Genomic DNA, 24,824 nt, shown 5'->3' on the forward strand with positions numbered 1-24,824 from the left:
ACATACATACATACATACATACATACATACATAGTACATGTTGTTGGTGTTAGTAGACAGATCAGTAAATGTCAAACAATTGCATTCACCAAGACAGAGACTACACAAACAGAGGGGGTGTGTTGTGAAGAATTTTGAAGAACGTAAATAAAACGATATAATCTAGTTGGAGAATTCTGTTGCATAGTTTGAAGCAAACAGTAGTGACATGTTGGCATGATAATGTTTCATATTTACATAAAAAAGGGCGGCCAGGGCAAGGACGGTGAGTGAATGAGTGATGTGAGTGTGTGAATGTGTGTGTGTGCGCAAAGTGAGACACACACTGATAGGGAACACCTCTTGAAAAAATATCAACACAGCATTCAAGGAACAAAACAAGTCATAAAACACATACACGGAAGCACATAAATGTTTATTCAGCTACCCAGCAATTACAGCAAACTATTTAACTTTTCGCTTTGATGTGGCTCTTCTTGGCCCAATCAAATCAGCCAATCAAATCAGTCTCAATGGTGACTTCTGCACTGCTTCTGCAGTGCTGTGGGTGGGTTGGGGTGAATCATCAGTCACTTCTCATTTCCACACAATGCTGAGTACTTGCCTATCAATATTAGTCATTGCCAAGTCAACAGTTCTGCAAGCTGACAAAACGACCCCTCAAATCTCCAATTAGGACAAAACAATGTTGAAAAGCTCAGTCCCACAACATATCTTTAATAATAACATTATTTTAATGGTTTCTTCTTTAATAACTAACGGCTAACAAAACCTTTGTCTAAGAACTTTTTGGGAAACAAGTGACAGAAATGCTAACTGCTTGGCAAGCTATGGTACAACATTGGATTAAGAGTTTTTATCTTTGAAGGGCTCTAGCTGAACAGATGTTGCTGTGGTTGAAATAATGATCAAAATAAAAACCCTCATTTCAACAGAGGTGGTACAATGAGGCACAGCTGATGCTGAAATCACAGTGTGTGACGTAAATAAGTCACAGAGAATAAGGCTAGAAGAAACCCCAGCCAGTGGGCCTCAGTTGAATTCTAAGATTCTAAGGGGAAATATGTCCTGTGTGACTAGTGGTGTTTGTTGAATGTTTGCTGAAGAACTTACATCCTCTACTCCATAGCCCTTGATGAGCACACATGCACACACACATATGTGCGTGCAAACACACACACACACACTCACACACTGAACCAAAGATCTGAACTCCCACAATCCTCCGGCACATGTTTACAACCTCTTTGTCCTACACACACACACACACAGTTCTTGGTAATCAAAGAGAAATCCAGGGCAGATGGTGCTGGACTGTAAACATGGACAAGTGGAGTGCCAAGGCAAAATGAAGCATACACACCAGTCATGACCCGGGCAGGAGTCTCCTCCCTTCAGAGGAGGAGAAACACAACATGTCTCGTTCCCTCCGTTGGACCAACACGGGGATACCTTCTCCCTAAGTCCACATTGCTGGAGAAGAGTCAGAGAGAAACAGCAGCAGCACATTCTAGATCAGGACCATTAAGTCTAAATCAGGACCCGTTTGTCTAGAACAGGATCGGTTAGTCCATATCAGGACCGGTTAGTCTTGGTCAGGAGTCGGCAACATGCGGTTCTTTTGACCATCGCATGTGAATATGGAAAATGATTATATGGAGATGAACAATGGTTATTTTATAACTTTCACTCTGTAATTTTTTAAAATATATATACCGTATTGTTTCCTGTTTTGTTATTTTCCCATAATATAGTAATTGAGAAACTCTGAAAGTCTCGACACAAGAAACCAAGTTCAGTCTATTAGTCTATTAAATGGGAAATACACTGTAGTAACCATAAAGGAGAAGAAAGCGGGAGTGGGTCTGATGAAAGTGCAATCGATGCTTATGATACTGGAGCTGTGAAATGACTATCATCAGGAGGATGGAGGCCAACCCTTTTCAATGCTCTAGTCTGGTTTGGCAGAACATTTTGGCTTAATCACTTCTCATCTGTGTGAAAATAAATCAGGTGGAGCCAATACTTTCAGGCCATATTTGAGACTTTGAATTAATGACAAGATGAAATGTGCCAGGCATTGTGAGATGGGAATGGGTGGGTGTTTTGGGACTGCACACAAACCAAAACCTGTGACTCACTTTGAGCTGTTTTAGTTTTTGATCAGAAGTGTATTACATAATGAGTTACATAAGAACTTATCAAGACCAATACCCTATTCTATCCTTGTCGATCCACTCATCCATCCATGATTGTAGCCTACCATCATTCATCCATCCAGACCCCATCTTCAAGCAGGAATCCTGTCAGTGTGTGTTTCACCTGAACATTATTATATGTTTGTGCATGTGTGTGTGGAGGGGTTGGTGGTGGTGGTGGTGGGGAGGTCATTGGAAGTAAGTTAACATTTGGGAAGTCTCATTCCATACCTAAACATGCATAACATTGAACACGTATATTGAACAGTTAGCTTTTTTAACCAATGCATTTTTTTTCCTCTCTTTTCGTACACGGTGGTTTAGGCTACACAAAACACGACAGAACCAATCGCACCAGGTTTGACATATTGCTTATAAACCACCATATTTGTTTATATTTCATGCATGCCACACAGATGATATTATGTTTATACAAAAATAACACTAGTGCTCATTACTGTGTATCATACGGTATCAATTACAGAAAATCTACTTTCTGCATTTTTTTGCGAATGAATACAGTTTTCCTATGTATTAAAACACAATATCTGGCTTGGGTAATATATCTGCAGATATAAAATAGGTGATTATGAATTCCATAATTGTAATTTTTAATTTTTCTCTGAACTTTTAAACTTATTTTTAAATGATTTACAACTGTGTTCATGTAAATGTTTTTTCCCAAACCTAATGTAGGACTTTAAGAAAGGCAATGCTTTTAGAGAAAGCAATGCAGTAAAATTCCAACAATTATTGCACAACAACTTTTCCATCTCATACATTAGTTGTAATTAAAACCTGTGCAATTCAAGGTCCCATAGATTACTATAGAGCCATGCTAGGCTTTTCTAATGTAGCATCTGCAATTTGAACGAATTCACACATTCCTTTGACAACTTCACTTGTTGCCTTTGCTTCTATGGTACAGTTGTGCCCAGGTTAAAAGTTTAACAAAGTACTGAAAGTGTGAAGTGCCGCAGGAGTTCTTTTACACCTGGTGATGAGGACGTGAGGAGGAGTACAATGGCACAACTGAAGCCATGGCAATAGAGAAGAGACAACAATAGCAAACCTTAACCCTAACCCAACAGTATCTAACCCTAACCCAACAATAGCTAACCCTAACCCAACAGTAGCTAACCGTAACCCAACAGTAGCTAACCTTAAACCCTGTAAGACCCCTTGTTGTAAAATTACAACATCACCTTTAGCTCTTTAATTGCTAATTTCTTTTTTTTTTGAAAGATCAAATTTATCCAATAGCATTGCAAGGCAAGACAATAGGACCCAATGGTTACGTAAATGTAGTCGTTCCAAGACATTTTTATTAGCAAATTTGTTTTTTGGAGAGCTAAACGTGATGTTGAAATTATAGGGTCGGGTCTTACAGGGTTCGTTTTTGCAGCTCGAGCATTTCCTGTTAACATTTAAATGCAACACAGGCTAATTAGGGGAGACATTGGGTTACACAGTGAAATTTGTTATGTAATTTAAACAAATGAGTGGGCACACGGGTATAGTCAAAGAAAGAAAAGAATACAAAAACCAAACTTTGGCAGAAACATTCTTAAAGCTTTGCTGGGTTATCATCGACTGATAGCCCCCCACTTGTTACGAATGGTAGTTAATAGTCATGTTCAAATGATTATTCACCAATATTTACAGTATACTAAAGCATGGGTGCAGTATTCCGAAAGAAAGTTGTCAGAAAAATTAAAAGGATTACCTTTGAAAGTGTTTCTCCCTTCAAAATGAGGCCACAATGAGACACCACAACCAAGGCATTTTGTTAGTGTTTACAGATACATAAACAGGAAGAGGAAGTGATGTCACTTCCTACTATATAACAGTTATGCTCTCTATAAACAGTTTCCTCAGCCATTTGTAAAATAAGGTGATGCTTAATTTGGACATCAAAAACCATTCAAGTTCAAACAACTTGACTTCCATACTATCGCTGTCATTAAAAAGCACCAATCCCATATAAAATGAAATACAAATTATCATAGTAGTCTGGGAGAACAAAAACAAACCTAGATATTGAATTTGAAAATGATTAATACCCCCAATTGGTTTATCATTACATTAATATGTTAATATAAATACTGTTATTTTTTCTTTGTTGAGCTCAATTAAAAGTAATTCAAGGACATATCTTTTGAGCGGCTATATATTTTGAAATATGTTGCCAAATAAGACTTCCAATGAGTCAGATTACTTAAAATTGTCTGTGAGACTACAGTAGATTGCTGAGAGAGTAGTGTCCAATCACAACGCCGACAGTAAGTAAACAGGTAATTTAATGTTTAGGAGCCCTAACATCAGACAACAAAATGTAGGTTTAGAAATGTGGCAAGAATATTTGTAGAACTGGAAAACGACATACTCCACTGAAGATTCCTCTCACTCATGTAATGTACTGTCACCATACTCTTTAGCCTATATATGTATATATATATACACACATATACATATATATTCATATATTTCAAAAATATTAAAAAGTACTAAATATAAAAATACAGAATAATTGTAAAAAAATTAACAGAATATTGAGTTTTATATGAAATCCATGCAAATAAGCTTCCCTATTAGTTTAAGACTCATGAAAGGGACTCATCAAGGAAGAACAGCAGGCAGGTCTGCTGGCTCAGCTCTGTAAACATCGTAGTGGTCCTTTAACTAGATTTCTCGGCAGTGGCAACTTTAGTTTTGTCTTCCTATTTGGTCATGGGGGAATTAGGGTTGGGGCCACAGTTGGAAAGGGGGAGGGTCAAAGGTAAAAAATAAACCTCATAAACAATGGGGTACAAACCAACAACCTATAAAATATGGCTCTGATTTAAGTAGAAGAGGTTTGTTAGAGGAGGCTTGTGTAGAGACACAACCTAGTTATGACAAAAGAGGGTTGAATTATGGCAGTTGTATTACTTTACTGGGTCTGACAGCATGATCTAAATGAGCTCCTCCAGCTGCACTACACACCACTGGTGGGCAGGACAGCGTTTTTCTACTAGATACCCCTAGCTTTAGGACTCCTCCAGAACAGCTCTTGTTTCTTTGTATGGCAGTTATCTGAGGCTGTGGTGCTAGAGGCCAGGTGTGCTGGAGATGTGCTATGTCCCTGCACTAGCAGAGAGGAGGGACAAATAGGAAAAGAGGGAGGGGTGATATTGGATTTAGACCTGGGATGCTGATTGTTATCCTTGAGGCACAGGAGAGATCAATAGTCTCCCGTGTCACTCGCCAAGGCTAACACAGTGAGGTTCGATAATGACACTCAGACGTAGAGGCGTCCGGCGGGTTAGATAGCCAGCACCGATGGCTACAAAGTATCTTTGTACCGGTGGCACGTACAGATTTTTCTCTCATCTAAACGAATGACAACCTAAAGCAAAATGACTACCTTTTTCCATAACTGTCCCCGCCTAAAGTGAGTTCCTTGATAACTGTTCCTAAAATCCCGATCAACAATCCCATGCCAATCAACTGGGATACAACATGCATTCTACAATGGGGGAGGGGTATCTGTGGAAAAAATTTCAATATCGCTCAATTCACTTAGATGGTAGTTTTCGTACTCAATATTGAGGCAGTATAGTGCACTGTCAGGCTTACTGGCAAGGAGCTATAGAGAACCAGAAGTCTGCCTGAATGAGATGAGGGCAGATGAATGTTCCTTTTATGCCCGTTGCCTGTAATGGCAGACAGGAGCCTAACTAGATGAGTTGATTCCTTGGCACTGTCCTTCCTAAACACAGTAAATCTCGAGGGGCCCTAAAGAAGAACACGTGTCTTCAGACATTCTGAAGGCGAAAATATGGCGAGACAATGACCTCAAGCCTGTAGTGTCTCTGACTCATAAGGAAGTACTCTTATTATTGAGCTAAATTCTCCATTAATACACATTACAAAAATATCATGAAATAAAATAAATTCACAATGTACTCTTACAATAACAATAAATGAAAGGAAAGGCATGGCTAAGTAACTGAGAACTCTTAAAATGACATTCGCCCAATAAACTTTAAAGCTGTATTGAAGAATCAAAGCATATTTACATACAGGAAGATAAACAACACCTTAAAAGTCATTAAGCGTATACACGATAGAGGCAAGTACAGAACGATAGATAACATGCTGCAGTTCAGTTCTCGGGAGAGTTTCAAATCAAAACAGAAAACATCAAGGATTACAGGAGAAACCTAGATTAGAAAGGAAACATGAAGAACAAGCTGTCAAACCAAGACAAATTGGTGGAGGGGTGGTGGACCCAGTCATTTGTGAGTTTAAAGTGATGTGATTGGATGCCCTGCATGTCAGTCTGCTGCACACATTTACAGGAACACTAGAACCAGTCAGTGCAAGCCACCCAGGTAGGCTGTGGCTGTTGGTGGCAGGGGGGGTGGACCGGGGGTAAAGGTGTTTGTGTGGAGGGGGAGGGGGAGGGGGGGTTCTAGGCGATACATGGGACCCACCGTTGAGTGTATGTGTAAAGGTGTGTGGGAGGGTCAGTATTTATGGAATGATTCTGTGATTGTGATGTGACACGCTGTGGCTGACCACCACAGCTGGAGGTGCAAGTGGGTGGGGTAGATGTCTGATGTCAGCCAGCAGGGCTGATGGGGGGAAGAGGTTAGACGGAGGTCTCGTGGTTGCGGAGGGAGGCGTCGGGGGCCTGGCCGCCCCCTGAAGAGGAGGAACTGGGGACGGCCTCCATTTCCGTGCTGACCTCCTCAATGGGGGGCGCGCGGGCCTCCTCCTCCGACAGGGGAACAAATTCGGGGTGGGCCATGAAGTTATGGATGGAACTGCGGGATTCTGGGTTCTCTATTCCCTCGTACAGGGAGCTGCGGAACGCGTTCACCACCTTAATCTGGAGGAGGGGAAAGGAGAGAGTCAGTACACAGACACAGGAGGCAGCTGTCAGCACATGGGAGTGTGATGAGGAGGAGGAGGCAGGCAGTGGCGTATGGGGAGGTAACTCTGTCAGGGGGACAAAAGGTGATCAGTGGTTTCATGTTGAGAAGTGAAGGATTCTGGGTGTTTCCGTAACTCACTCCGTACCTCAAACCATACACCAGGTAAAACACACACACACAAAATACCACACACATGGGGACCGACGGAGGAGAGTTGAGGATGCTGCTAGGAGAAGGCAAAAACAAAAACAAGTCAACATAAAACACTGGGCTCATTGCAGATGGGAGGTGGGGGTGCATGGATGATGCAGTAACTAAGACAGACAAAACTCCATAGTACATTAAATGCACACAAGATCTTGAGTTGAGTGAATGTGAAACAATGATTACTGTCAACAACAAAATAAGTAAGATAAGAGAAAACTCAATATGAATCAGTACCGTAAAAAAGCATAGTGAGAGGGTTCTAATATGAAGTGGGAACACAATCACAGATCACAACAAATTCCACAGCACATACACACACACAGGGAAACAGACACAAACAACACACAGAGACGCAAATGAACACACAAAAAAATCTAACACAAACACACCCGTCTAATGCTACTGGCAGTAGGCAACATTTCTTCACTAGAACGGTAGGAAGCACACCAACACTGTGAGCCCACACACAGGCACAGCAAGATAGCTGGCAGCATACAAACACACTGAATACAGAGAAGGACGGCAGCAGTTGTAGGTGTTTGGCAACTACAGGGATGCCAGGTTGGTGGACATTTGGTGGAAATAAGAGGGGACTGTCATGAACGAATGAGGGAGGCTGAGAGGAAGTAGGGAAGAAGGATGATATGCACTTTGGTAAATGCTTATGTAGAGACAAACACATGGCAAAACCCACAATGCACAGGCACACTAACAAAAACTCTTAAGACACACAATCATAACTACGCGCACACACACACTTACCCACACATAGCGGTACACACACACACTGTATCTCAAACTCCCCGTGCTCCCCAGCATTCTCTCAAAAAGACTTAGGCCAAAACCCAATACTTCCCCTTACCCCTAGCCTTCGAAACTGAGGGGTAAAGGCTACATATCCCTAAGAAATGGGACGCCACTTGGTTACGGGTACGTCATCTAGCACGTATCGATATCTCCAAAGCAAGTAGTGTTATGCACCAATATCAAACGAAATTCGCTACTAATTGAGTTTACTTAAAACTGAAGACATGCTAGTCAGAAATGCGGGACTGTTGTGCAAATCAGCACTGCAACATTAGCGTACCAAACTAGCGAAACTGTTTTAGAAAGGTTTCAATTAGGAAAACGGTTGCAAATATATATGTACAGGACTGTGTATACCACAAAACAAGACTGTCATAATATTTTTATAAATTCATTAAGCCGGAAATATTACATTTATCGGACTCTCTGGATGATTTGGCCGCCATCGTTGCCGGTCGCGCAGTATTCACATAGCCCTAGTTTTCAAGTAAGCTCCCGATCTTACTTGGTTTTAAGGGGTGTATACCCCTTCGTCTTAGCCCTACCCCTAGCTCCAAAAGAGTATTGGGACAAACCCAGATCCCTACGGTATGGCCTCTGCCTACGTGTTACAAGATCTTCACCAGGACTGAACAGGAGAAAGCTGGAACGTTTTAGCTGACATGATAGGTGTGAGGACGTGCCTGGGCACGTCAAGTCCTCATGTCCTGTCTTCTCAGACTTAGCTGTGTCGTGAAACCAAAACCCAAAACATCAATTTGCTCTCCAACACGAGGAACCTTCTAACAATCTCTATACAGCTGGGGCGTCATGCTCGGGATCTTCTGTCCGTCTGTCGCCCTCATTTCATTTGAGACCTAAGCCCCAGTCACGTTCACTAAGCCTTCACAGAAAGACTTGTCGAAGAAAAGAAAAAAGCTTGTGTTTTCTTTTATCTTTTCTCGTTATCATCCCTTTGGGTTAAAAACTGAGTACGATGCAAAAGCTGTCATGGAGATAGCGCTGCTAGCCTTGTCTGCCAAGATGTGAGCAATATAATCAAATAAATAAAAACACACTCTCCGGCACACTCACACACACAGTGAGTCATAGGTCCTTCTTGAATAATAAGAATGAGGGAGATAGAGGAGCAAAGCAGATGACACTGTTGATGAAAATGGAGAGAAAAGGCCAGAAGGAGGGAAAAAGGGGTAGTGGATGCATGTGGAGGGGTGAGAAAGTTTTTGAATTCTTTATGAAAAAGAAAGAGAGAAGGAGAAAAAGAGAGGTAGAGAGGGAGAGGAAGAGAAGGAAAGACAAAAAAAAAGAAAAGAGAGGGAAAGAGAGAAACAGAGGTATAGAGGGAAAGACAGAAACAGAGGGTGATACGTAGATAGGGTGTGAGAGAGGGGCTTGCAGCATCTGTCTTTGGTCTGTGTGTGTATCTATACATGCAGCTGTGTGTGTTTCTGAGAGACACTGTTGCTGGGCAGATGCTGCTTGTCTGTGTGACTGACTGTGTATGTGCGTGACTGTGTGTGTGTGACTCATACCCCCTTTTCCACCAAAGGGAAACGGGAGTTAGTTTGGAGCTTGTGCTAGAGCCGGTTCGGAACTGGTTCAATTTGCGAGCCTTCTAAGAACCGGTTTGCTTTTCCACGGGCTAAAGAGCCACCACAGAGCCACGTCATTACGTCACTGTATACGTCTCATCTTTCCCAGCCACGCTTGCGCGGCAGCGCCAAACACCAAGCAGAGCCTGTCTACAGGCTGTTTATCAATCCGAAGAACGCTCAAAATGCGAGGTTGGAATGAGTGTTTTCTTGGCTATTGCGCATACCCTGGACTCACAGCAATATGACAACACAGGCATTATCGGGGCAACATTTTATAAACTTTTGATGTATAGTGCTTTTGTATTACATTTGTGTTAAATATAGGCTCAATAGCTCATAACATTTGTGTTTGTCATTTCACTCATTTGATAGGATGTATGATAAAATGCAGCAACTAGTGTCTGCACTGTGATGCTAGCTAGGTTATCGAAAAGTCGGGGCAAATTTACAAATTAGCAGTTTCATCAATAAAATAAGCACATTTTCAGCAACTACACTGCCCACTTTTCGTTACATTTTTGTTCAGATGCTGATTTACAAGTACCGTTTAGCTGAAATATGAAAAACTTAAAGCAATGGCTGTCAAAGGATTCTGTTCGTCTTGTTGGTCATGTTAACCCTGCCCCAAGCGGCTCTTACTTGAAAGAGCCACACTACTGTGTGACTGTGTTGGATTGTTGAAGCCACTCCCCTCTCTCCTTCCCTTTAGCGCATAGCAAGGTCATTATCCTGCCCTCCTCTCAGGAAGCGCTACAGAACGAGAGGCTGAGGAACGGATGAATGTTTAGTCAGCACATCAGTTTCAGTTTTATGAGTACAGTTGATCCAGTTGATCTTCATAAACCATGACTAACAGATTCTCTCAGGACACTAGTTAAACAAATGACTCCATTACTACTGTGATAACCATGCTTCCCCAGGTCGTTCACACTCTCTCTGTCCCTCTGTTACTCTCTCGCACTCTCTCTTTTGCACTCTCTCTCACAAACACAGACACACAGAGTAACTCTCTAGTGACTTCTTTCATCATAGACACACACGCGACCCACACAAGTAAGCAAGCATACGCATGAAGAACCCAGACACACTTCACAGACTACATTAAGCCATAATGGATCCACTGTGTGGTAGGGAGGTGGAGATGATTGACTACGGCCCAGAGGACTGTGAAGGTAATGAGTACATTATGAAGTACTGCGTGTGTCCTTAGTGTGGGCTTGGCGGTGAGCGGGGTAATATCCTGCTTCCTGGTGGCCAGGTCAGAGGATGACAGCCATATAAGAGTTACAAAACACACACAGATAGGATCACAGATACACCCCCCTTCCACACACACACACACACACACACACAGATAGGATCACAGATACACTCCCCCTGCACACACACATACAGATAGGATCACAGATACACTCCCCCTCCACACACACACACACACACACGCACACACACACACCCCCTACCATCATCCACACGCACGTGCACACATGCAGGCACGCACACACTGATATAGTTCAGGCAGCTCAGGTAATGGGAAAGAATGACGTTGTGGTTATTTGAGACAGAGTTAACCCTTTGCCGTTAACCGTCGTGAGGAACCCCAGGTCCTGGAAGATAGATCCTGTCCCCTCACCCCGCTCAAACTACAGATTAGAATCCCAAAGAGATTAACCCAGTCCAATTACCGCCCTACCCAGTCTGTTGACTGTCAGGGTCAATGAGCATGGGGAAGAATTATTCCAGATTAATGGAGAGGAATAGGAATGATGTTTCTCATCCCTGTTACATCCGTACATTTGACATTTTTATCTGAGATCTCACGAGGGTTAGGTCATGCAGACAGCTGGAGAGAAGCACACTTCCAGAAGAACTCAAACCCCCACAATGCACTGGGAAACGGTGTTTAGGAGAGATGCAGAGTGGATCTGGGATGCATAAGGAATGTCTGTCTCTGAAGGCAGGGGTGAGAAAACAAGTGCAAAATAGAGAGAGAAAACGAATTCAGGACAGTTGAGTCGAGAGAAAAAATCACAGAGAGATGCATAGTGGGGAAGAAGGAGAAGCAAAAGAGAAACATAAGAGGTGAGAAAAAAGGAAACCAGAGAGAAATTATGGGAGAAAGAGAAGGCAGGAAGAGTTGAGACAAAGACACACAGAGAGAAGGATAAGAGTGGCTAACAGAGCGTCCGTCATCATCACACTAGGTCGGTAGTACCCAGTCATGCAGCATTCCCATCGCAAAAAAACAAACAAAAAACCTTCAAAGCGTTTGTTAATGGGGGTCGCTGTGGCGACCGCACTCACTGCCTGCCATGGTGGAGGAGGAAGCGACGGCGGAAGAGGCGGGGAGGGGCGGGGCCCCAGCAGAGTTGGTGGCGGACAGGGAGGAGGAGCTAAGCCCTACGTGGGTGGGGCTAGAGACAGTTTTGGCGGTGTCGTTGTGCTGGCTGACCACTGAGGGCTGGCGACGCAGAGCTCCAGGCACGGGAGCCTGGCCTGTCTGAAACGTGTAGACCACGTCCATCTGCATAGACACACACAGGGGCACAGTTAGAGAGACAAGAGAAACTGAACACAGGGGTGGGAGGGAGAGAGAGACAGGAGAGGATGAACATGGGGGGGAGAGGGAGAAAGGGAGGGATAAAGACAGGGAGAGAGGCAGGGAGAGAGAATGATGGAAGGGGAGAGAAAGAAAGAGAGAGGGGGAGGTGGAAAGAGACAGAAAGAGAGAAGAAAAGAGAAAGATAAAGGGCAAGATAGCGAAGATGAGTGAGAGCAGAGATGGGGAGAGAGGAGGAGGTGAGTGAGAGATAAAAAGGGAGGAGTGAGGGACAAAGAGAGAATATAAGAGAGACAGAAGCTGCTGTGGGCAGAACAGAAACAGCCAATATTAAATATAATTTTAAAAGGCAAGATCCCCATAAAGTCTGAAGAGGGGTGGGGGTGTAGTAGGGAGAGGGAGGAAGAGAGGTCAATCCACTGAAAGAGAGGAAACATTAGTACTAGTATAGAAGGGAGAGAGAATGAAAAGAGAGAGAATGAAAAGAGGCTTGTCCCTTAGCTGCTGATAATCTCGGAGGTGTGAAGAAGTTCTTGTGGCAATTATTTCCTCAATGTTTGACTAACCAGGCGTGTTTCGACACAAATACCAAAAGAATCACACAAAAAAACACTGGGATTAGAAAAGGGGGAGGGGAGAGGGCGAGGAGGAGGAGAGGGAAGGAAGGGATAAGGACCTAATTAGGTTGCCCCTTTCTACATCTCTTCCTCTCCCTTTATCCTCATTCCGTCATCCTTCCTTCCCTTCCCTGGAGAGTGTTAGAGAGAGAGCAAGAGAAAGACAGAGAGAGAGATAGAATGTGCTCCAGTGCCTCTCCTCAATGCACTTCCTTCCTCGGGGAGGGGGAAGGAGGGAGGGGTAGTGTGGGATAAGGAAGTGGAGCATCGAGGCAGGGAGGCAATTCAGGGAGCAAAGAAGCGACACAGAAACACATTTCAAAGAGAAGAAATCATCTGTGGGCCTTTGCGGTCCCTCATGACTGACTGAGAAAAACGTCATCGACAGTAGAAGAAAAGTTTGAAATTAGTTCAAGGGCTTTACAGGACAAACACAGGTCAGAAAGGAAATACACACACTACGGTCTAGACCTACCACCTCATCAAGACAATAAAAACTGGAAATATACAGTAGATAAAATTTGTTGAAATAGGAATATGTTGACCCTGAAGTGGTGAATTACACCCAATAAATCATGTGTTCATTCCATCATCAAGACCAGTGATATAAGACAGAGATTTGCATTAGAAGAATCCACACAGTCAACATTCAAATGAGAAACACAAAGTGACAAAGATTAGTTAAAGAAAACACAGCTAGACAACGTTTTTCTGGGACAGAGAGAAGGTTCTGACATTCATATCTCATGTGAAAACTTGCATTCAGTATGTCCCAATTTCAGTTAATTAACATACATGCAAGGGGTTTTATCAATAGTTGACACTATCCGATGTGCACACAAATGAATTAACAGATCTAGAGACACAGAAGACTTAAAGCACTGCAGTGGGCTTTGAAGAAAGCAGACTTATTATCTTGAGAAGAATGATCTTAAAAAATGTACAGTACACCCCCTATGGACAGGATGGAGAGAAAATACACAGAGGCATAGAGAGAGAGAGAGAGAGAGAGAGAGAATGAGAGAGAGGGGGAGAAAATGAGAGAGAGGAAGAGAAAGGGATTGCGCAGAGAAATAACCTGAACTCCTCCTGACCCGAGGGGGTTCCTGAAACGTTTACATGAAAATAACAACACACTTAAAAAACCCGTCGCTGCCGACGCTTTGGGGTTCCAGGGTAGACGATGCCTTGTTAGGACGTTGAATAAACAGGGAGATGGCTAATGAAGCCTACAGGGAGATAATGGATATAGCCTCAGGACTAATCCTCACGCTGAACACACTCAACCCTGTTAGGGTGATAGGCGAGGGCGGCATGCACACATAAACATAGCCACACACACAGACAACTCACACACTCACAACCAGGCAGTGCATACAGACAGAAACTAACATGTAGAGAAATGCTTGCTTCCGGAAAGATCTCTACAGGGCAGCGGAGTCACAAGCCACAATCCCACACACCCACCACTCCGAGAACTGTACAGCTGTCTCTTAACGGGCCAAAAACACAACCCTCCCACACACACATACACGCACACAGTGGGTCTAGCTCTCTTCACAAAAAAACACGGTGCAACGAGTCATACTTTTTTTGGGGAAAATGGGCCTTTCTGACAAACGTGAAGAGCGAAAGAGAAAGATAAAGGTATTCCATGGAAACTCCCACAACTACTAATTAGATAGGTAGGCTCACACTGAATAGAGACGTACATCATGTTTGTTTTATCATGTCAACCAGTGAATGCTAGTGTGAAATCTAGAGAGAGAGTGGATCTCAGCTCACGTGTGTGTGCGTGTGCTAGTGTGTGTAAGAATGACCATGTGTGACATTCTGGGCCTCATGTCATGTACTAACACTTTTGCGCCCACTTCAGGCGAATTTTTTTCGCAATTTGCAAGAAAGCATGGCGAGGTATGTACAAACATGCCGGACTGAGGTAAAAGCCCAGACTGCCTGTTGCAGGAACTGAAAATTGGCTTTTCCGTGTCATGCATATAAATCCACGGGTGGGTCAAGGGGGAAGTTTCCTATAAAGAGATGGGAGGGGATGCGTAAAGTGCGCCTAATTATGTATTCCGCGTTACGTACAAAAAACGCCTTTGAAAGTGCACCTCTATTTTGCTGTGAAAATTCACCGCCTGTTAAAAGCAGGCGTTAACCTGGATGCGCATATGCCTACTGGTGAAATGGCAGCCGTAACCCGAGCAAGACAAAGACAAGGATCACACTTTTTGAGTTGAGTGAACACAAAATCATTACGCGTTACAGATTATGCCATGCAATATTACAGTTACTGGAAGAAATCAAAGATTACATCGAATCTCCGACTTAGCGTTCAAATTCCATTCCAGCAGTTGTTAAACTCCTTGCTACATTACAAATATTGGCATCAGGATCATATCAAACAGTCATCGCTGTTTTGACTTTGGTGGCTGATCCATGATAGAAAGAGAGAAGGAGGCCCATTCAATTACGCGTTTAAATGCACGCAATGTACGGTATAGTGGGCGGAGAAAGGAGCTGATTACGAGTAGCATGTACCTGCAGAGCCGGAGAGCTGCAGTTTCAGGACCGCAGTTCTAGGAACCTCGTTTTATCTGACATAACCATGGACCGGAACAAGATTATCAATATTTTCCTGCAGTAGTGAATGTAGGTTACGGCTCGACATTAAATTATAACAAGAGGAAGAGGAGGAAGTGTAAGTAACTAATCTAAATCACGTGTGTTTATGTATAAAACAATTCTGGTGTCTTGAATTGGACAATAAAGTTAACGTTAGCTAGCTAACTTCAACTTTGCACGACACCGGAGTGGTTTTATACGTCATAGGCCTATTCACACGTGATTCACATTAGCTGCTTTTACCTATGAGTGATTGCCAAACATACAACTAACAACCAAGTTGAAGACAGAAAGTACTGTTTGTGGGGAATGCTGCTTTGGTCGCACTCTTTTTGGTCTTTTGGTGGTCTCGAAAATCTAGAAATCATTCAAAATGTTGCTCTCAAGAGTGGTTGATGGGGCGGAGGGAATGATTAGTTGGATGGAGCGATGTATTTGGTGGAGGGGTGGGTGGATGTGATACTGCGATTGTTATTGTTTATTATTGTGTATATATATTATATCCATGTCTGAAAGATCAAATTCCCCAGTTTTCCTTGTTTCTTGTCTCTCCCAAACCATTTAAATAGCCTATCTTGTTGCAATCTAGTGACACGTCATAACTAGGGTCCTACAACTGCGGTCCTGAAACTGCAGTTTTCTGGGTCTGCGGCTCTGCAGGTTCATACTATTGCTGATTACCCGATGACCTGCATGTTTCGTAAATACGACGTAAACTGAAGTATAACAGTGTGCGCAATCTGCGGGTTGGCCATGGCGCAAATAACGCTACGTTTGCAAATGTATGTACATGATACTCTGTGTGCTGGCGTCATTTGCACTTCTGGAGAATGGAATCAAGCCCTGCGTGTTCCCTTCAGGCTTTCCTTTAGGTGTGTGTGTTTGTTGTTTGCCAGGATATTAAAGGTAGTAAGTGTGCATGCTTAGTGTGTGGATATTTCCTTTATCACACTGTTAGTAGGTAAGAAAATACACAGTTTACAATTGGTTCTCTACCTGCGGCCGTCATGCATGGAAGAGAAGCCAGCAATGCGCCCACATTTAAATACCAAACTTTCAGTTTTCCTTTTAGTTTTTTAATGAATTAAAATGTATGAAACGCATATGTTTATACTGTAGCGTTTTTTAGTCTTATAAAAGTTACGGATCAAAATGGACACATTTGTTATTAGAGGAGAAAAACGAGAAAAACTTTTTTTGCATATTTAGCTACAATAAGTGCTACAGGTAAAAAAGAAAGCACGCAATTAGTGACCGTTTTCCACTCCGTCGACTTCTTTTGACGCTAATACCTGATGACAGGCCGCCAAACAGGACACATTTTCTCGCTTCCACCTCTGTTGTCAGAACCTCAATCCCACAGTCTGTGAATGTTTTCTTTTTGGCGTGTTTAGCCATTTTACCGTATTTCTTCGAATAAACGCTGCGGCGTTTATTAAATAACGTAAATTTTTTGGAGCTGCGTTTATTCAAGGGAAATACGGTAATTCAGACACATTAATGACCTCAGGAGCGCATTTATAGTCAATCTGCATATTCATTTATGGGAGGAGGCAATGCGGGGTCAGTGACATGGGTGAGTGGGGGAAAGGCTGAGAACCACTGCTGTATTCAGTAAGTATACTTAATTGTAAAATGTGTTTTATGTGTATGTGTGAAGCAGGCCTAGAATAACCTGCAGACGATCAGCACTCTTTCAAAGAATTAAACCTCTCCGGCACAATGTGTCTCTGAACTGGGACTCCCAATGTTATGGACCCAATGTTATGTTTAGGTTCTTCAATATCCTAAACATAATTAGATGAACTGTGAACATCTCAAACAGAGTTCAATAGAAGAGGAGGGACAATAGGACACGTTTTAAAAGTTAAAAACACAAACAATTCAGTAAGCTTGATTATGAGGTTGGTTCAAGTGAATTGCTAATAGTTTTTTAAATACAAATCTAATGTCCATACCAAAGCTACATCTATTGCTAATCAACTTGAATAATGTGTTATTACCTCGTATGGATTTAGAAACCCAAACCATGTAGTCATGTTTCAGTTGGGTAAAAGCAAGAACAAATGATGGTTTAACAGGTATTGTTGTCATGTCAATGTCATGTCAATGTGTTATTTTGTCACCGTTGCAAGCTCTGCTAACTAGCTAACAAGCTAGTCTTCAGGCTGTTGAACCCTTGGCAACAACAGCCTCATGTCCTTCCAGGTGGCACATGGTGATCCTGGCATGTCAGTCCTTTTAGCTGACAGTCTTCATACCTGGAAACATTCATCAAGTGCACTATATTCACACACGTGCACAGTCAGTTAGCAATGACAGTTAGCTTTGAGGGAGAGAGAGAGTGGGTGGATGAGGAGGAGGGGAGAGAGGAACTCGTCCAGCGGACTCTTCTGTTGACAAGAACTAAAGGGAGAACAGAGGGGAGGAAGATAACATTTTAATCTCTCCAAGCCTTGGACTGCGTCTCAGCCACTGTGCAGATCCGATATGTACCGACAGGGCCAAACTAGCCTGGAGAGGACACCCCAGCACCTCCACACGATCATCACAATCCCCCATACACACGCCCGGCCAAGGTTCAGGACCATACCTGAGTCTGAATGCGGTTGAGTCCTCGGAACCAGAGGATCTGGCCCCTGCGGAGCTCCATCTCAGCGTGGTCGATTTCGTCGGCTCCCTCCGTCATCTCCTCCTCTTTGATCTCCTCCTTGGTAGTGCCGTGACCTGCCTCCTTTAGGAACTTCAGGTGGTGGGTGGGGATGGCCGAGATAAGCTGGGGAGGAAAGGAAACGGGCGCAGGAACACATAAGGACACACCAACGCACAAACGGACACAAACATATACAAGAATGGACACAAAGACAGGACACACATCCATATGGACACACAGACAAGAACAAGTTTGACTATTAAATCAATATACCGGTACACACGTACATACTGCAGCTCTCTCTCCCCCTCTTTAACGCCCTCGCCCTCTAACTCTCTGCATTTTTCTCTAACTCTCTCTCCCCCTCTTTCTCTAACTCTCTCTCCCTCTTCTCTAACCCCTCTCCCCCTCTTTCTCTAACTCTCTCTCCCTCTTTCTCTAACTCTCTCCTCCTCTTTCTCTAACTCTCTCCCCCTCTTTCTCTAACTCTCTCCCCCCCTTTCTCTAACTCTCTCCCCCTCGTTCTCTAACTTTCTCCCCCTCTTTCTCTATCTCTCTCTCCCTCTTTCTCTAACCCTCTCTCCCCCTATTTCTCTAACTCTCTCTCCCTCTTTCTCTAACTCTCTCCTCCTCTTTCTCTAACTCTCTCCCCCTCTTTCTCTAACTCTCTCTCCCTCTTTCTCTAACCCTCTCTCCCCCTCTTTCTCTAACTCTCTCTCCCTCTTTCTCTAACCCTCTCTCCCCCTCTTTTTCTAACTTTCTCCCCCTCTTTCTCTAACTCTCTCCCCCTCTTTCTCTAACTCTCTCTCCCTCTTTCTCTAACCCTCTCTCCCCCTCTTTCTCTAACTCTCTCTCCCTCTTTCTCTAACCCTCTCTCCCCCTCTTTCTCTAACTCTCTCTCCTTCTTTCTTTTACTCTCTCTCCCTCACCCTCCACCGTTCCCTTCCCTGTGTCTTCTAGACGAGGAAACAGTGTGTGTGGGCACAGAGGTATGAGGGTGCTGGGTTCGTCAGCCCTCAGGGGTGAGGGTAGTGTGGGACACAGTGCTTTCATGTATGCTAATTGCCATGGATATGGTTGTGACAGAAACAACTGCATACAAATGATTTGATTGTATTTATTATTATAGGCCTCGTCCTCACCTGGACCTGCCATAGGTCTCCACACACACAATCTGTCCTCCCTAAACACTAACTGCATATGAGTTCTAGGGGTAATGTACAGATATTAAACATGTATTGTTTTGTATATGTATGTGTGTGTGTGTGTGTGCTTGTGCATGTAGGAGGTGTAATACGTGTCACCGTTTAATATGGGAGTCAGATGGCTGAGCGGTGAGGGATTCGGGCTAGTAATCAGAACGTTGCTGGATCGATTCCCCACCGACGTTGTGACGTTGTGTCCTTGGGCAAGACACTTCACCCTATTTGCTTCGGGGGAATGTCCCTGTACTTACTGTAAGTAGCTCTGGATAAGAGCGTGTGCTAAAATGACTAAATGTAAATATGCAAAGGGAAAATGTGTCCAAACTTTTGACTGGTACAGCCTAACTGTTTGATAGATATCTCTGTGTTTGCGCAGGCAGGTGACGTGTGCTTTGCACACTGACAGCAACATCTGCGCACACATACTTGAGCTTAGGCATGGGTTAGAATAGGTTAGGCTACATCAAGGGATTTTTGTTTCCAAATGTGTTCTTTGCCAAGATGAACATCCACAAAAAGCGCAGTCAGTTTTCCCTACTCGTTGTCCGAAAATGTACTTGCTTTGGGTCAATATGTCATCCATGTTCGTGTTGTTAGTAGGTGATTATTGCCTTTTACAATTGTAACATAGTGGATGGAAGTCCAGCCATGGATTGTTTGTTTAAGACTGTGAGCGACTGGAAACCAACTAACTAACAAACTTGCTACAAATCACCAGAGTAGCTTCCCCCGTATCAGGTATGTGGCGAATGCTCTGTGTGCAGTTACGCTGACACTGATTACACCCCATAAAGTGTGTGTATGTGTACGTTTGTGTGAACTTGCGTGTGTACGTGTGTGTGCGTGTGTGTGTATACGTGTCCTACCTGTCCCCAGAGCAGCTCTCCCACACCAATAAACACACACCAGAGCCACTGGTCAATTGTCAAGGACGTGCAGGAGAAGGGCTTCCCACCAAACTGGACAATGATGATCTGAAACACATGTTTATCCCCAACATCAAAGTCAGAACTTGGCCAAAACAGTGAAGGACAAAAGATGAGATGAGTGTTTGAGTGTGGCATGTGTGTGTTTGCAAGTGTGTGTGCAACATGCATGTTTTTTGGTATCTTTCCTATGTGTTCTAGGGGTGTAACAATACACGTATTTGTATTTATTTTATTGTATTTATGTTGTTACTAGGCTTTTGGTTTGGTACACTTGCAAATTGAATGATTTGTTGGACAAATCCTATTCTATTTAAGTATATTAGTGCTGTCAGTTTAACGCGTTATTAACGGCGTTAACGCAAACCCAAATTAACGGCGTAAATTTTTTTATCGCGCGATTAACGCTCTTTTTGACCTAGCAAACTTTGTAGTTTTTTTCACATTCTGTTGCAACAACCACTGACGTTAGAAAAACTACAATACCACACCAGATCTAGCTAGACCGGAAACAAAACAACAGGCACGCCACAACCACTTGTTTGGGCTTGCGAGCCGGCTAAACAGTCGTAGCAGAGCCCGTTTACGGATATTAGACATTCTCTGGTAGTAGGCTAACGTTATGTTTTGAGTTGATTGCCAGCGCCAGACGCCAAAATGGATGCCAATAAGATTCTGAATGGAAAGTTTACTTTTAAAAGGTTGCCAAATGGTTCCATTGACAAGACCAAAGTGATCAGTGTGTTCTGTCGTTGTGAACTGAGCCGGAGGGAATGAGCTATCATCGGAGCACGTCGTGGAGTCGAAAATATAATTTTGATGGCACACAGCCAAGCACACAGCTGATGCGAATTCTCCGCCTGCTCGTCAAAGCCAGGCGATTGCAATGTTGTTTTCAATTAAAAAAAAACATTTGCACGAAGCAATCCGAAACACTTTTCCATGTCGATAAGAGCATTACAATTTGAAAAAAGAATGGATGAAAAAGAAATCAAGGGACATTTAAAATAGATACAAATGTGCGATTAATTGAGATTAATCGCGAGTTAACTATGACATTAATGCGATTAATCGCGATTAAATATTTTAATTGTTTGACAGCTCTAAAGTATATATATTAAGTAAACAGCTTGAATTGTGTTAAATATAATGTTCTCACTGCGCTCACCCAGGGTTAGGGTTAGCCTAACCCAGGCAGCCCACTGTTCTGTCTTCCCCTCCCACTTCACAGAAGAACTCTGAGACCGTAGAGGTGTGTGGGACACCACATGACACGCTGGGAGACACGCTCCACTGCATGACACTGCATGACACGCTGGGAGACACTCTCCACTGCATGACACGCTGGGAGACACTCTCCACTGCATGACACGCTGGGAGACACTCTCCACTGTATGACACGCTGGGACACACTCTCCACTGCATGACACGCTGGGACACACTCTCCACTGCATGACACGCTGGGACACACTCTTTACTGCATGACACGCTGGGAGACACTCTCCACTGCATGACACGCTGGGAGACACGCTCCACTGCATGACACGCTGGGAGACACGCTCCACTGCATGACACTGCATGACACGCTGGGAGACACGCTCCACTGCATGACATGCTGGGAGACATGTTGCGCTAAGCTAGCTGGTTAGCAATATGGCTAGAATCCTCCGATAACCAACAGGTCTGCCGTTTGGAGACACTGTTGTGTGTGTGTGTTGACTGGTTCACCTGCAGAACGAAGGTTCCCAGGACCACGCTGCAGAAGATCGGGTTTCGATAGATTCCCTCGAAGACATTCCTCTCCCCGTGGATCTTCCTGGCGTTGATCTCGTTGAAGAGCTGCATCATGACGAACACGTTGAACACGATGGTGTAGTGCTCCGAGGGCGGCGCGTGGAGGGGTGTGTTACGACCACTGTCAATATCAAAAATCTTTTCTCCTGATGGGGTTGAAGAACCAACAGGCGTCTTTAACTTGGGTTGAAGTCAACACAACTAAATTATCTACTGGAAAGTCTGACATAGGGAAGGCACATATCCACCAGGGACATTGATTATTTGGATGTCAAAAGCTTTGATATGGATTGTTTTCCACGGCTTCAATCTACAAAATGTGTTTATAAAATGGATTACATCTACAGGAAACATGTTTTATATCAAGACCTCTCTACAGATTCTCAATGTCCAGTAAACTCCTGTAACTGGGACAGCTAGCTGTTCTATCAACCACATGTCTATGGCCCATCTGAACCATGGTATCCACTCACCAGCGAAGAGCAGAGTGAAGATGATGGTGAGCTGGTAGATGGCGTGGCCCAGGATGTTCTTCATCATAGTGCGGGATATGAGAGGCTTGTTGCGGCCGTAGGGCCTCCTCAGGAGCAGTGACTCTGTGGGGGGCTCGGTGGCCAGGGCTAGGGAAGCCAGCGTGTCCATGATCAGGTTCACCCACAGCATCTGTACCGCTTTGAGGGGGGAGTCCTGCAGGGGGGGAGACAAGGAGGGCGGTGGGGGAGAGATAGAGAAGAAGGGGTGGGATGGGGAAGAGGAGTCATAAGATGGATCGATCAGTGAGTTGGCTGTTGATTAAGTCAACATACCAATTTCACCAAGAAGTAATGAGTAGGTACAGTAGCAGACTGTTGACAACAGCAGTAGCTGTTGATTGGTGATCAGAGGTAGTGAGGGTTAGGGTGATGGTTAGGGTTAGCTGGTGAGGCTCTTACCTGTGTGATGCAGGCCCCTGTAAAGGCCACTATAACAGCCACCACATTGACAGTGAGCTGGAACTGCAGGAACTTGGAGATGCTGTCGTACACGTTCCTCCCCCACATCACAGCCTTCACGATGCTGGTGAAGTTGTCATCCGTCAAGATGATGTCTGAAGCCTCCTTGGCTACGTCGGTACCAGCTATACCCTGTAAGGGGAGACAGCAGACCAGGGGTCAAATGTATCAAACTAAATGAATCCGTAAAAGTATGCATATGGAGAAAACTGCAAAACTCTGTATGCAACTTTTTTCTCAGAATTATGAACATTGTGTACACGACCGATGTCACACGTCTGTATTCATAGATTCCACTTAAATTGTGATTGTGCACACGAGACAATCTCGCTGTCCACACCCCATCAACTCTAATATTTTACCTTACATGGTTATATGAGAAATAGCTAAGGCAACTAAAAAAAAGACTGAAAAATATAAACTTTATTGAATGTGAAATGGAGATCTAAATTAGTAAAATAGGAGGAGCCGCTTGTTTGGTGGCCTTAGGCTGCTAGTCATTTGAACACTGAAAGAATAAGACCTTTTTTGATTTACCAAAAATATATTAATGATTAATATATATTAATCAACCCATTGTGGCCTTTTCGGGAAATCGTTTGTTGCTGCAAATTATGTATTAATGTTGGCCTGAGGTAAGAGAATCTAATGTACCTAAGGGACAGGTGGATCGTGTCATCCCACACCTCGGGCATCACACGACTGAGGCTGGATTGGCTTATCCCTGACATGTCTGCCAGCTCCCACTGAAAAGTCCCAGTTGCAGAACACTTTTACAATCGATGTGCTTGACTTTAGCTTGACTATTGTTGGGCATTCCAACACAGGACCCAGCTCACTCAGTACAGAGATACAAAAGAATGGCTCTTAGATATTTATATTGATTTATCAACCAGTCATCATTGTGGGCCAAGAAGTCTACAAGATCCCTGAACTCCCACTCGCTTTTATCTCCCATTGGCAATGGCCGATAGTATTTGACAAATATATATATAACTTTTGGCATAACTCGTTTGTAGCCCAAATTCACAAGTTCTTTTTGGCTAAATAGGCTAAAGCAAGATAATTGGCATAATTTGTAGATAGCCTATACAATTTACTCCCATTGTAGATCTAGTAAAACTGTCATTTGTAATACATGCAGTTTCTCTCTGTCTTTCGGCAACTCACATCGCCGTATCACATCTCAAAACACAATGTAGCATGAGTTCTAAAGTGCCTGAAGGTACACAAATTTTCACGCCACATGTGTACTCATAAATCTGAAACTCTGTGTAAAAACACATTTACACATGTTTCTGAGCCCCTTGTCATGCATACGTGCCTTCGTACATTTGGCCCCAGGGGTCCGTTCTTCATACGTCGCTAACTCAGTTAGCTGGATTTGATTATTGACGTTTTGTCATGATCTTGGATTGTTAGGTTCTTTGACGCTCATCCTGGACTTGCTGTCATAGCAACAGGTTCATAAACTTAAAACTGCTCAGGAGCAGGCTTATTTTAAGTAAACACGATTTGATTGTGGCTTTATAAGCAGACGTGATACAGGAAGTCTGTCACAACCATGTTTTGTCCGTTTTTCGACAGCAACCTGTTGGATGGTGCAAGTCAAATTTGCTTTTTGACTTAAATCGCGTATTGCGTGATAGACAGGACCCTTTGGCGCAGCACAATAGGCTACTATACTTTTTGAGATAAATCAGTTCTCGTAAGGGTGTCA

The 24,824-nt window shown here is 43.5% G+C and overlaps 1 protein-coding gene across 5 annotated transcripts in view; it reads right to left on the reverse strand.

Moving 5' to 3' along the window:
• Positions 1-2,566: 2,566 nt before the first annotated feature.
• Positions 2,567-24,824, reverse strand: part of LOC124470874 (plasma membrane calcium-transporting ATPase 1-like) — a 78,439-nt gene continuing 56,181 nt past the window's right edge. For 3 of the 5 annotated variants that reach the window (XM_047025049.1, XM_047025050.1, XM_047025051.1), the window contains 6 exons: positions 23,045-23,236; positions 22,586-22,799; positions 22,047-22,258; positions 20,259-20,366; positions 18,128-18,310; positions 11,202-12,253 (listed from right to left, as the gene is read on the reverse strand). In XM_047025049.1, the coding sequence (XP_046881005.1) occupies positions 12,002-12,253; positions 18,128-18,310; positions 20,259-20,366; positions 22,047-22,258; positions 22,586-22,799; positions 23,045-23,236 (1,161 nt within the window). In that variant the 3' untranslated portion in view covers positions 11,202-12,001. Of the gene's footprint in view, positions 7,075-11,201; positions 12,254-18,127; positions 18,311-20,258; positions 20,367-22,046; positions 22,259-22,585; positions 22,800-23,044; positions 23,237-24,824 lie in introns of those variants that run through there. The other 2 variants (XM_047025054.1, XM_047025052.1) reach the window with 2 other exon arrangements.

This window comes from Hypomesus transpacificus, chromosome 9 (assembly GCF_021917145.1).
Source record: "Hypomesus transpacificus isolate Combined female chromosome 9, fHypTra1, whole genome shotgun sequence".
Taxonomy (NCBI): domain Eukaryota; kingdom Metazoa; phylum Chordata; class Actinopteri; order Osmeriformes; family Osmeridae; genus Hypomesus; species Hypomesus transpacificus.